Source organism: Onychomys torridus, chromosome 1, assembly GCF_903995425.1.
Source record: "Onychomys torridus chromosome 1, mOncTor1.1, whole genome shotgun sequence".
Classification (NCBI taxonomy): domain Eukaryota; kingdom Metazoa; phylum Chordata; class Mammalia; order Rodentia; family Cricetidae; genus Onychomys; species Onychomys torridus.
The window spans coordinates 62599363-62613954 of record NC_050443.1 but is presented as its reverse complement, the minus strand read 5'-3'; the positions used below and the strand labels follow the sequence as shown (position 1 = coordinate 62613954).

The following is a 14592-nucleotide window of genomic DNA, read 5'->3' as shown; positions in this document are numbered from 1 at the left end:
GCTGGCCTCAAATGCAATCCTCCGGCTTCGGCTTCCTGAGTGCTGCGATTAGAGATGTGAGCCACCAGGCCCCGCTTCATGACACCTTAAAAAATAGCCCAAAGGAGCTTGATGGAAGTGATCTGAGGACCACATTTTAAACTCATCAGTTTTTTAAAAGTGTGTTTCCCTTTTAGAGAGAGACACACTGAAGTGTGTAAAGGTGCTCAGATACGATGCACTGTGTTTGTCAGTGTGAGGAGCAGGTGCAGTACTGATGGTGTAGAGAAAGCAAGTGAGGCCTTGAGGAGCTCACTGTGGATGCATGGGACTTCTTTGGTCCCTGTGACACCCTTCTGTGTAGGGTTGAAATTCCCTGTAACAAAAACACTTTCAAAAAAGATTCAACTGGAGTGTAGGTCTGACGGCAAGGGAAGACTGAGATATGGGTAGAGGGCAGTGCCAGCCTGCTGAATGTAGGTCAGTGTGGCTGAGGATCCCATGCAAGCACTCTGCTCTCTTTAATGCTGTAACCCAGGGGACCATTCACCTGAAGCATCCACGGTTCCATCTGTGGTGGTAGTCGGGCCTGCCTGTGGGGACTCATCAGGCCAAGACTGAGCTGAAGTAAGCCAGTGCTCTTGGCCCGCCTTACCAAAGGGAGCTAAGTAATATACACTCCTCTGGGGCTCCCTGCTGGACTGGATCATGCTCCTGAGGCACAGTGACAAATGGCAGTGTTCAGACAAGAGGAACAGGTTGGTAAGGGGCTGAAGACAACAGCATGTGAAAAGTGCTGAGACACAAGAATGATGGGCTTAGAAAAGACAAGTTCTCAGGACCCATGACAGGTTTCTCTCAAGTTAGGAAAGCAAGGGATAGAGCATGGGGACATGTGTTTTGGGAAATGGATGTTAGGAGGAGCTATAGTTTGGATCGGAGAGGAGAACGTTACCTGTTCGAGTGTGGTAGTGCCGATGGAGCTAGAAGCAACTTGAGCTACAACAAAGTACCCGTGTTGCTCAACTACACTGGGCTGTGTCTCTGTGGAGTGATCTCCAGTCACTGCTGACAGTGCTGATTGGTTATAAAGAAGAGACCCAGAGTGCTATAGAATGGGGAACAGGCTCTGGTACTATGAGAATTGGAGCTGAGAACCACCATTATGAACCGTGGGCCATGTACAAGGCTTTGCCTCTCTACTCAATTCTCTTTGTTTGTAAAAGCAGCAGGTTGGAGTTGACATCTCGGGGAAACAAGCCAGATGGCTGTTGAGATCCCCTTTCCTGTCCCATCTGTGAATTGCTCTCTTTGCCGCTAGCCTGTCAGCACTCCTGACTCAACTGCCCACTGTGGGATCTCAGCTGTCCTGTCCAATTACTCCAGTCCATCACAGGTGCTGCTGTTCTGATGGGCTCCTTGGTAAGACATCTCAGAGTCTCTTTGCCTCCTTCTTCTCTTTGGGTCTCCCTCTCTGCCTCAAGAATGTTCCTGTGATTTGCTCTTGATACTGCAAGTCTGTTGACACCATTATAAGCTGGCTCCATCACATAGCATGCAGACAGTAGCTGCTGATTTCTGAATCAGAATGGACCCTGGAGAGACAGGCCCAACCTGCCCCCTTTATACAAAGAAAAATGAACAGTGAGGTCACATGGTTCATAGCGGTGGTTCATAGCTCTAGTCCACCTAGTACCATACTCTTTCTGTTCCTCCATGTCCCACCAGCGCTGGCACTTCTTTTCAGGCCACCCTGGTGTGTTTCAACATCATTAGTTTTACAGAGATTGGCCATGACTTAAGCTCGGGATGATTGGTTTATTTGTACAATACTATGATGGTCTTTGGTTAAACTACATGTGTGCACATCCAAGAACTATCCCCACTCGTCCCTGCAAGAGAACAAGGGTCTGCTTTGAGTTAGAGAACACAATCTTTTCTGTGCTTCTCACACATACTGCCAAAGCAGGACTGCTGAATTGTGAAATAAAGAGAATTCCTAGCCAACTCAGGCTCTCTGGAGTCCGTAAATCCAGGTCGTTTGGATACTAAATGTATTGTTGAGCTCCAATGAGTACAAAAATGACATATATCATGTAAACTGGCTGTGCCCTGATTATGTCCATAAAAGGCCCTGGACTCACTTTGGTTCTTCTGTGGCTATTCTGGTCTCTTCTAGTTCTTGTGCTTGTTTCAGCCAAGGTAATTTAGCTTCCACTGGACTTTTTTCTGAGAGAAAAAAAGAAAGTAAACAATGAATTTCATTACTATCAATCCTTAAAGACTTTGATACATGCTTGTTATTGACTGGAGAGTCCATTAACTCTGGGTTATACTTTACAAATGCACAGTACATTTGCTTCTGGAATGAATAAAATTCCTGCTATTTTTTTAATTAACACATTACAAAATGCAACAAAAACGATTCCTGATATAATGAATGTAGTTGAACATCCAAAAGTTAAACACACAAATGCCTTATATAACTCAACGCCCCTTTCTGCTCTTTTTATATTGAAGCTCTTATTCCAACAATATCAGAGTCTTCAAATTCTTCTTGTCTCTTGAGTTAATAAATTAATAGAGAAAAGCAAATATCAAGAGGCCAGTGATGTGGAAAGATGAGATTCTGTGTGTGGCTTATTCAAATTCCATTGTTACCATGGGAGATGAAAACCATCTATATGGGCATGGAAGGGACAGTTGCTATGCCCTTTTGCCCTTTGAGGCTCCCATGACAGGCGGAGAGAGATCATCCAGTTGTGAAGTGAAGAATTTGGAGACAATCCAGGGAGACTAGAGACACCGAGAAAAAGTCTGTGGAAGCCCCGTTGATGACAGCGAGGTAATAAGCAAAAGCTTCGAGATGGGAACCTATAATGACTGTGTGCCTACATGGCAGCTACTGCTATTTCCACATGATGGTCTCAGTCAGACATATGTAGACTGATGAACTGTGGGACTATCTGTATAAACAAGGAACTGAGAATTCCTGAGGAAGAATTTTACCATTCTGCTGTGGGATGCTCTGTATGTTAAATGTGTTGCTATGATTGATTAATAAATAAAACACTGATTGGCCAGTAGCCAGGCAGGAAGTACAGGACAAGGAGAGAGGAGAATTCTGGAAAGTGGAAGGCTGAGGCAAAGAGACACTGCCAGCTGCTGCCATGACAAGTGAGATGTAAGGTACCGGTAAGCCACGAGCCACGTGGCAACTTATAGACTAATAGAAATGGGTTAATTTAAGATATAAGAAGTAGATAACAAGAAGCCTGCTGCAGCCATACAGTTTGTAAGCAATATAAGTCTCTGTGTGTTTACTTGGTTGGGTCTGAGCAGCTGCAGGACTGGCGGGTGAGGAAGATTTGTCCTGACTGTGGGCCAAGCAGGAAAACTCTAACTACACCATTCTGTCTGAAGTACTAAGGAAAAATCTTTACAAAGAGGTGAGAACAATCTTTTCCCATTTCCTTTTTATATCACATCTGTCTATCTACCCATCTATCTATTAGTGTGTGTGTGTGTGTGTGTGTGTGTGCGCGCGCGCGCGCGCGCGCGCGCGCATGCGCGTGCGTGTTAGCACTCATGTATAGGGCAGAGGACAATTTTTTTAGAAGTCATGGTTCACTGGTTCTACCACATGGGTTCCAAGGATCAAAGCAGGTTGTGAGGGTTGGCAGGTACCTTTACCTGTTGAGCCAGTTCTCTGGTTATCTTTTTCTATGTCAAGAAGGTACCTGTCATAAGGATGGGCACCGGGAAATAACCATGGGGTGGGGAGCAAATATCTGAGAGGTGCAAGACTTGCTAGTCATAAATGTCTGCTTATCAACACGGACCAAATGAGAAATCCTAAAGGCACTCGCAGAGTGGCAACTAAGTCTTCATTCATCTCATACACTGTGACACACGAAAGTGTCATCATGCCTCTGTCAAGGGGCACTGCAGTAGAAAGGCACCCACATATTTTGTGAGCAAAGACATATGAAAAGAGCAATTCTGGGCATGAGAGAAGCTGACTCCTCCTCCCTCCTTTAGTGATCTCCTTTTCTTCTTCACCCTCTCCTTTTCCTTCTCCTCCTCATCTTTCTTTCTCTTGGTGGTGGGAACTGCACAAGGAAATATTTTATGTCCACCATGAAATGTGAGCCCAAACCTAGACAGATGAGAACCACCCTGTGTGAACTACATTAACAGCAATGCAGTTTTCCCTCCAGATCATAAATCACATATGTCCAACTTCCTTAGCCAGATCCCTTGCAAACTGTCAACAAAACCATCCTCATAAGAAAATAAATGGGAATGGAAATTTCCCAGTAGTGAACGAGAGATAGAAAACCCTATTTGATTTTGGTTACAACACACTTCATGCTTACCCTTAGGCTTATAGCATGGGATGGGGATGACACACTCCTCTTTGATGTGCAACTTCATCTGTGGGTTGCAGCCTCCGACATGCTGCCCACGATGGTTGATACACAGAACCACTCGGTAGCGCAACCCTCGACCACAAGTCACTGTGCACTTTGAGAAAAGGTAGGAGAAGCCAGTGAGCAGCTTTTGTTAGCTGGATAAGGTGTACAAAGTCATGTCATCATTTTTAACATACAGAGGGGAACTATAGATCTACATGACCGTTAAACACAAAGACCTCCACATAAGATGTTGAGTGAAGGAGATGGAGGCTGATTTTCTGGGATGCTTGTGTTTCAGGGACCTCCCTTATACAGCCAACTTCTAATTTTCTTTGTTTTAATTTTATTTTATGTGTATGGATACTTTTCTGCATGTGTCTGGTGCCTGTGAAGGCTGGATGAGGGTGTCAGATCCCCTGGAAGGTTCTAAGCTGCCTCATAAATGCTGGGAATTGAACCCTGGTCCACTGGAAGAACAGCTGGTGCTCTTAACCACTGAGCCATGTCTCCAGGCTCATATAATTTTCAATTCAAAGATATTTAAGAAGAGTTTACAGTGAAAGAAGGGCAAATGTTCTGAATCTCCTGTGCTCCAAATCAAATATGAAAGAAACTTAAGGCAGGCTTTCCAAAGCTTACACTTTTCTTAAGACATTACCCAAAGCAATTTGTGAAATTGAAAGAAATTCTTCTAAACAATGAACAGAAGAAAACTAATTTCAACCAACCTCTCCAGAGGATCAAATTATCTGTTCTGTCTGCAGTGATCTTGCAGAGTTATCATATAAAGAGACCATCAGGGATTATTCAGCCACACAGTATGCGAAAACTACCATAGGGATGGGGGGACAGCTCAGTCAGTAAAATCCTTGGGCAAGTTGAGGACCAGAGTTTGAGTCTCCAGCACCCATGTAAATTGTTGGGCATGGCAGGGTGCACCTGTAATCCCTGGCAAACACAGGTGGATCCTGAGACTTGCTGGCTACCCTTGCTGAAGAAGTGAACTCCAGGTTCAGTGAGAGAACCTGTGTCCCAAAGTATGCGCATGCGCGCATAAGCACGTGTGTGCACAATCTGCATTCCACATCTTATAGAAAATGTCTTATGTGTCCTTCCGAGTCTTGCTTATGGTTAGAGACCCCAGCTCCTTAGGTCCTTGGTAGATAAGGTTTTAAGAAAGGCATGAAAACAAACCCCCAAGCCTGCCATCCGGAAGCCAATGCAGCTTGACTGTGCTCACCAGTTACACCAGCCCCATTCTTTTCTCTAGCACCACTGGGATTTTTATCAAGCAGTCTAAGTCAAACAAGCCCATAAAACTGCTTACTATTAACTAAGCCTGCTTCCCTGGGGTATAAAGGCCAAGGGTCGGGATACCCATGAGAGCAGAGAGCTTCTCTGTCTGATGGGTTAAAATTCTGCTTTCTATTAGACCTTTCTTCTCCTGCCTCTCTGTCTCTCTCTCTCTTTGTTTCTCTCTCTCTGTGTCTCTCTGTCTCTCTCCCTCCCTCCCTCCATCCATCCCACACTCCATAAAATATAATACTTCACTTAAATTTAATACTTTGGGTCATGTGAATCTCACAGACATTTTGAGGTTTCAGAGAAAACTGCCACACATCCCTGGCTTCTGTACGGTCTGGCTGTTGCCACTGACCAGCCAGTAACTGAGTGACCTCTTACCTGTGGTTTCATTTTCTGTGCTTCCAGTTACTGGCAGTTTACCATACCTCAAAAACATTAAAAGGAATCTCCCAGAAATACACAATGCACATGTTTTAAATAACTTTGACTAAAGTATACTATTAAAACTGTTCCATTTTATTACGGATATTATTGTTTATCTCTTACTGTGTTTAACTTTTAAATAAAGCTTTATGATGATTGGGTAGGCATGCACAGGATAAAACACAGTGAAATGCTATTCCAAATACACAGGATTTGGTGCTGTCCAATTCAGCCACCCACTGGGGTCTTGCAAGTACCCTCTGCTGAGGAGGAGGGCACAGTCCTAATACATTGCAATTCAAGTCCAAAGTTTTTCCCCTGAGTTTCCCTCAGCTTTTTAAAAGCTGCCTTTTCTTTTCTTCCTCTAAATGAACACCCATTCACTCTAATACTCTGTATTACTGCTTCCCCCCTTAAGTAGTCACCTCCAATCTGTACACACTTTGCATCCCTTGGACCTTGAACCAACCCCTGAGATGATCCTGGAGAGTTCCTGAACACCTGCTGAGAAGTGGACACTGTCTTGAACACATAATCCATCTCACTGCCTCTCCTGCCTCCTTGTAGAAGAGGTGTTCTTCTCCCACTCAACAGATGGGCTCATCAGAGCCGCTACCTGAGACCCTGTTCAAGTTCCCACAGTTCTTGAGAGACCAAGAATTCCTTTCTAGCACTCCTGGCTGCTACTCCCCAGCCACTGTTCCAGAGTGCAGGAGTTCTCTTCTGAGTTTCCCAGTGCTTTTCCCACTCAGCCCGCTGAGTCCTGAGCATCTCTCTGGAGGACTTTCTCAGCATGCACACCACCATGAAGGCTGGATATTTGGGGCAGCCCTTACCACATTATGTCACCTTTTTTTTTTCTGTGTTAAGGATCAAACACAGGACCCCACGCATACTAGCCAAGTGGTCTACCACTGAGCTACATCCCTAGTTCATCATGTCATTCTTAAAAGCACCCAACAAATTCTATAGTGAAGTGTGTGACTAGACCTTAGACCCTGTTTCTGGAAAACTAACTCACTCACTCTGGAATTTATCAATTTGAAATATATATGTATGTATGTATATGATATTGAAAAACTCTTTATATCATATGCTATAAAACTAGTAACAAATGCTGGCTGACTACTTATCTCATCCTAGCATTGACTACATGCACAACTTTTTGAGTTCCTTTTTACTTACCAGAAAGGCTAATTTTAAATGAAAACTTAATTTTTATGTATAATATTATTACCATAATTTAAAATAGATTTATATTGTTTTGATTGGACTCTGGAATGGAATTTAATAACTGAATTCAAGAGAACATTGACATTTAGAACCCTCTGGCCAAAGGAAACAGAAATGACTTTATTTACTAGGTGCATTTTCTTGGAGAATGGTAGAATAGTGTGATTGATAAGAGGCTTTAAAACAGAAAAATACATTATTTTAGGATAGAGCTTTGTAGGAAAGTAGCTTGAAAGTGAATTCAAGAGGAGCATGACATAAATCAAATAGTCAAGGAGCTCATTCCTGCTGTTTACAGAAGACAGAAGGGACAGGAATGACCATGACATTTAGAGTCCCCTGGATAGAGTTTTTTAAATGCCATAACAGTTTTATTTTAAAATGTCATCACTCACCACACATGGGAAATAGTATTCTTTGCTATTAAGCTTACCATAAAAATGCATATGTCACCCTGAATACAGGGGAAAGAATGAGTCATTTTCCAAACATCTTTTAGGGGGAATATAGATGCAAGCAGAGTTGATACCCCTGTCCTAAAAGCACAGAGGAAGCTCTCCAGGCTGATACTCAGCATGGCTATCTGATGCTGACCAAGCGGCTTTCCACCTAGCCCCCACACATATATCTTCCAACCCCACTGCAAGTGCAACCTCATGCCTGGAGCACTCCTGGACCCTTCAAGTGGGGTGAATCTCTTCACCTTGTGTCCCCAAAGTACCACATGCAGAAGCCACACCACTCATGACCACAGAAGTCCACTGTATGAAAATTGTCTGCATGTATGTCTGGTGAAACTAAATTCTAAGCCTTTGGGAGATAGAGGCTAGCATTCTCTCTTTCCAGCATGCCAATTGACACACTACACAGATGAATATCTAACTAATGTGAGCATAATATAGTTCCATGCAAAAGAGCTATAGAAAGTTAAATCTATTACGGTCTCCTCTCTAGAAAATTAAGAGACTAAGATTAAACATATTGCACTGCTTAACTTTGACTAAGCTGCTGTGGGATAATTCTCTTGTACACTGTAAAGATGTGTCACTCTATTAGTTTAATAAAATGCTGATTGGCAAGTAGCCAGGCAGGAAGTATAGGTAGGGCAACAAGACTAGGAGTATTCTGGGAAAAGGAAAGGCAGAGACAGAGTCACAAGCCAGATGCAGAGAAATTAAGATGAGAATGCTGGACTGAGAAAAGGTACCAAGCCATGTGGCTAAACATAGATGAGAATTATGGATTAATTTAAGCCTACAAGCTAGTTAGTTACAAGCCTGAGCAATAGGCCAAACAGTTTATAATTAATACAAGCCTCTGTGTGTTTATTTGGGACTGAATGGCTGCAGGAATGGACAGGACAGAAACTTCCATCTACACTAATCTAACAGCATTTTATTTGTTCTAGAAGCCAATTATCCCCTCTCTCTAGACAGTTGATCTGACATGAGGTCCTGTCAAACCTCTGGGATATTTTCCCTCTTCTCTTCTTTTTCCTGTTCTCTTTGTGTTTTCTAAGAGGTCACTTGCCTCTCAAGGCCTTTCCTGGTGGTTGGCTGTATTCTTCACTGACTTCAAACACAATTTCTTTCAAAAAGGTGCCCAGTTTCTTAAGTGTTAGATCTGGACACATGTCTAATGTCAGGGTTTCCACCTTCACCTTCCAGTTCCTAGAAACATGCTCTTTCCTTAATCTACAAATATCAGAACCATCTTGTCTTTTTGAAAAATACTGTTTTTGTCAGTTATTGGAGAATCTCATACATTATAGCTTGAGCATAGTCACTCTCTCCCACCAACTCCTGCAGATCCACCCTCCCCATTCTATACCCACCCAACTCTGTGTCGTCATTATTTTTAAAACACCCATCAAGTGCAATTAGTGTTGCCCATATTCTTGGGTGTGTGACCATACTCTGGAGCATGTTTGACCAACCAGTAGCCACAACTTTAAAGAAAAACTAACTCTCCATGACCACCTCCCTACTCCATGCTAGAATTTTGTCTGGTTTGAGCTTACAAAGATCTTTGTCCATGCTGCAACACTGCTGGGAGTTCATATGTACACCTGCCCTGTTGTATCTTTTTGTTTGTTTGTTTGTTTGTTTGTTTGGTTGGTTGGTTGGTTGGTTGGTTGATTTGTATTTGAGACAGAGTTTCTCTTTGCAGGCCTGGCTATCCTGGAACTCACTCTGTAGCCCAGGATAGCCTCTAACTCAGAGATCCAGATCTGCTTACCTCTGCCTCCTGAGTGCTAGGATTAAAGTCATATGCCACCACCGCCCAGCTAGCCCTCTTGTGTCTTAATGACTTATTATACCTATAGATCCATGGATCTCTCTATCATCACCAGGGAAGCTTTTTGTTTGTTTGTTTGTTTGTTTGTTTGTTTTTCAAGATATGGTTTCTCTGTGTAGCTTTGCACCTTTTCTGGAACTCACTTTGGAGACCAGGCTGAACTCACAGAGATCTGCCTGGCTCTGCCTCCTGAGTGCTTGGATTAAAGGCGTGTGCCACCACCACCTCCAGGCCTGCTTCTTTTTGTAGTATATGATGATTAACACAGATATCCACAACTGGTCAAGGCACAGAGAAAAAGTGGCTATAGAGTGTTCAGCTTTAAAAGAGATGTCTATAGAACACCCCCTCCCCACAAGGCTAAGGGATCATTGTGGAAGAAGGGACTGAAAGACTTCAAGAGTCAGAGGTGGTGGATGACAACAAAATAGTGTTTACCAGCATAACTATGCTCTTTTTCAACTTCTAGGTGCTCTATTTTATGCTTGCTTTTTTTGACAGTATCTTCTTGGCCATCAGCCCCAGCTGTGTTCTCTCTAAGCTCTTGCTTGCTCAGAATCTACTATTTTCAAAGAGGCTTAAGCATTACAATGGCAGCAATGACTTCCTCCCTGATAGCTTTGGCGTTTGCAGCTTCCACATGTACTACAGTCCATAACAGTAATAATCCTTATCTGAACTGATACCTGTGACCACTTTCCAATTGTCCTATCTTCTAGAGCTCTCTGGATATAGGGATTGTGTTCACATACATTATTTATTTGCATATTTGCTTGTTTGTTTGTTTTATGTGTGTGATATGTATGTGTGCATGCACATGTGCATGTGTGGTGGTTCATGTGTGCGCATATGCATGTGTATTTAGAAGCAGGAAGCTGACATGAAATATTGTCCTTGATCATATTCTATTTCATTTACTTAGGCAGGTTCTCTCACCGAACCTAGAGCTCACTGATTCTGGATAATCTAGCTACCTATCTTGCCTCAGGACCCCCTTTTGCTCTTTCCCAAGTGCTGAAGTTGTAGGTGGTCATCAAGACTACCTGACTTTTTAAAATAAATTTCAGGGAATCTGAATTCTGGCCCTCGTGCTTTCATGGTGTGGTGGTTTGAAAAAAAAAGTGGTCCCTGTAGGTTCAAAGGGAGTGGCACTATTAGGAGATGTGACCTATTGGAGAAAGTGGTCACTGGGGGCAGGTTCTAAAGTCTCAGATGCTTAAGCTATGGCCAGTGTCACTGTCACTTCCTGCTGCCTGCAGATCCAGATGTAGAACTCTTCAGCTACCTCTCTAGCACCATATCTGTCTGCATGCCTCCATGCTTTCCACCATGGTGATAATGGATTAAAGCCAGCCCCAACTAAATGTTTTCATTTGTAAGTGTTGTTGTGGTCATGATGTCTCTTTACAGTAATAGAAACACTAAGAAGTTAGTACCAGGAATTTGGGCATTGCTATGAGAGGCCTAACCATGCTTTTGTTGGGAGGAATGTGGACTTTGAGACTTTGGATTAGAAAAGCAGTTGAATGCTTTAAGTGGAGCTTAATGGGCCATACTATTAGGAGCCTGGAAGACAGTGGTGATAAAGCTGATTTGAATTGTGGGGACCTGGCTCAAGAGGTTTCAGAGGAGAAGAATATTAATATGTGGCCTGAAGATTGTTCTTTTGATATTTTGGTGAATATTTTTTACCCTTGTGTGTAAAGTCCACCCGAGGCTAAATTGAATAGTTTTACATTAGTTGCATTGGCAGAGGAAATCTCAAAACAGCCTAGTATTGACTCTGTTGTATGGCTACTAGCGTTCACTCTTATGAAGATCTGTAATGAAAAGGAGCAAGCCAAGAAAGGAAAAATACAAAATGTACAATTCAAAGAGAAAAGGAGCACCAGGAGTAGCTACGTCCTATGTTCAAGGAGGTAAACAGATTAAATAAAAGCCTGATGTTAAATGCAATAAAAGAAGTGGTGACTTGGGACAAGTCCCACCAAACTAAGCTTCCCATGTGTGAAAAGGAATTAAAGAAAAACTTATAGAGGATGTGGTGCTGTACACTTTTAATCCCAGCACTCGAAAGGCAGAGGCTGGGGGATCTCTTGAGTTTGAGGTCAGTTTGGTCTGTAGAATGAGTTCCAAGGCAGCCAAGTTTAGGCAGTGAAGAAAACCATCAACAACAGAAAGCTGGTGAAGATGTAATTGTATGAAGGGGGCATATTCCAGCCCCAATAAGAAGCAGGACTTGGTGGCCAGCCCCTTGGTTCTGGCTTTAGAGTCAAAGGTAAAAGAAAGGGGTTCTGGAACCTCCTTCCATGACTAAGGAAAGCCGCTGAGGCCAGGCATGTGCCAGGGGTGTCCCTGCATGGAGGCCCAGAGAGGCCATTGTGTGTAGCTGTGAAAGAGAAGCTTGGGTTGTCTTGGAGACCCCAAAATGTTAGAGGTGCCAGAGCAGTGGGATACCTGCCAAAGAGAGCTGCTAACATGGACTGAAACCAGCCCAAGAGAAAGAAGTGTGCTGCAGTCAACAAAGCCAAAAGGAGTTGGAGATCTGAAGAGAGTTTTGACATCAGTCATGGAGATGCAGAGTTTGGAGTTTGCCCAGCTGGTTTTTGGTCTTGCTTTGGTCTAGTATTTTCTCACGATGTATGTACCCTTTCCTCCCTTTTGGAACAGTTGTGCATATCCTGTGCATTATATGTTGGAAGTATGTGATCTGCTTTTTATTTTTATTTTATAGGAAATTACAGTTGAGAGATTGCATGAGTCTCAGAAGAGACTTTGAACTTTGGACTTCTAAACATTGAGACTATGATAGAGTATGGGGACTTCTGAAGTTGGACTTAATACATTTTTGCATTATGATATGGTTACAAGCCTATGGGGGCCAGGGAGTGGAATGTAGTGGTTTGAAAGAAAATGGTCCCTATAGACCCATAGGGAGTGGCACTATTAGGAGGTGTGGCCTTGTTGGAGGAAGTGGTCACTGGGGGCAGGCTTTGAGATCTCAGGTACTTAAGCCATACCCAGTGTCACTGTCATTTCCTGCTGCCTACAAATACAGATGTAGGACTCTCAGCTACCTCTCCAGCATCATGTCTGCCTGCATGCCTCCATGCTTCCCACCATGATGATAATGGACTAAACCTCTGACCTGTAAGCCAGCCCCACTTAAATGTTTTCCTTTATAAGAGTTGCCATGTTCATGATGTCTCTTCATAACAATAAACCCCTAACTAAGACACATGGCAAGTATTTTATCCACTGAACCATTTCCTCAGCCCCTTATATATAACTTTTCTATATCATGATATTCAGTAAAGTTTCAGACACATAGCAAATAGTCATTAAAATTTCACATTTAGTAAAAGTGTCATGTTGTCAAATCTCACCTGAGACCACTCCATGGCAACCCACTTGGGGCAATCAAACAGGTTGCAAGTTTGCATCACCTTGGGCTTGGGTGCATACATGCACTTCCATTCTTCTACTTGGAGTATCTCTGCGTGCATAGATTCCTCTACACACACAAAACTCCGTCTCTGAATCCCTCCTCCACAGGACACTGAACATGCAGTCCAAGGATTATGTTCCCAGCTCAAAAGCAAACAAAGAAAATTACATTATTTATTTGATGTATGCTTGTTTGTCTCAAGTATACAAGGGCTTTTATAAAGAGTGACTTCATAGTATCATGTCATGGCTCTATTGAAAGAATACAAGACTTAAGTCTCCTAGGACTTTAATCTTAACTACAGGTACAAGGAACTCACCTTCTCTGAACACAAGTTTTTTATAGGATGGGAAAAAAATATACCCACCTCAGTTAGCCTTCAAAGGGCCATTATGAAGATTGAATTAATTAGAATATAGAGTGTGAAAGTGTCTTTAAATTGTTTCTCAATTATAAAGTACTAATGGACCATATTACTGAGACTGATAGAACGTCAAAATCAGAAGAACCACACTATTTGGTCATAGTGTCACATGTCTATAGTTCTAACACTTGGGAGGTAAAGGAAGGAAGATCAAGAATTTGAGGCAACTTCAGCTACATAGAGAATCTGAGGCCAGCCTGGACAACATGAGATCCTATTTCAACAAAACGGCAAGGAAGAAAGGAAGGAAACAAGCAAAGAATGGAGGGAAGAGATACTAGTCATCCAGCTATTCAAGAGGATTTAAGTGTCTAAGCAATGTACAATGATTCTCAACCTATAGGTGGTCAAATGACCCTTTCACAGGGGTCATATATCAGATATTCTGCATATCAGATATTTACATGATGATGCATAACAGCTAAATTACAGTTGTGAAGTAGCAACGAAAATAATATATGAGGACTGTATTAAAGAATTGAAGGTTGACAACCACTGCTCTAATTTTTTTTTTATATCTGTTGTTCAAGATAAGCTTGATGTCCCTGACAATGGGCAGTAACACTCTACATACAACTTTTCAAAGGCAGTTCATTTCATCTAATTCTTAGATACATCTTTCTTATCATTAAGCCTGTTGTCTTTTAATAGGGACAATAAGTATTCCTTCAAAACACTTAGAGTCCATTGTAAAAGGAAGGGAATGTTTAACTCACCGAGGGAGAGGTTGAAAGTGGTCATAGGGCATGATCTCTTTAAATCCATCACTGCAAAGGAAACCAGAGTGGAAACAACTTTCTAAATTCACCACATGTGGTCATTTACTAATACAGGTTCATTGAGAAAATATCGTTTCCAATTCAATGAATATTAACATTTGTTAATTGACTAACCTGTATTTGATATCCCACAAGAAAGAAATACTTCAGATTGAAAACTGAAAAGGCCATGTGGCACATTGGCTACTCAACCAAAATTTAGACAGCAACTCTTCAGTTTTTAAGAGAAATACTCATGCAGGCCATCTCCAGTTGAATATAAAAAGAACTAATGGTATATTAATC

General features: G+C 42.4%; 1 protein-coding gene across 1 annotated transcript in view; it reads right to left on the bottom strand.

The window, feature by feature from the left end:
* The window catches only part of Adamtsl3 (ADAMTS like 3), a 291872-nt gene that overhangs the window by 90473 nt on the left and 186807 nt on the right, over positions 1 to 14592 (bottom strand). The window contains exons 12-15 of the mRNA XM_036188825.1: positions 14245 to 14295; positions 13043 to 13247; positions 4359 to 4506; positions 2124 to 2208 (exon numbers count right to left, since the gene is read on the bottom strand). Coding sequence (XP_036044718.1) covers positions 2124 to 2208; positions 4359 to 4506; positions 13043 to 13247; positions 14245 to 14295 — 489 coding nt within the window. The remainder of the gene's footprint in view (positions 1 to 2123; positions 2209 to 4358; positions 4507 to 13042; positions 13248 to 14244; positions 14296 to 14592) is intronic.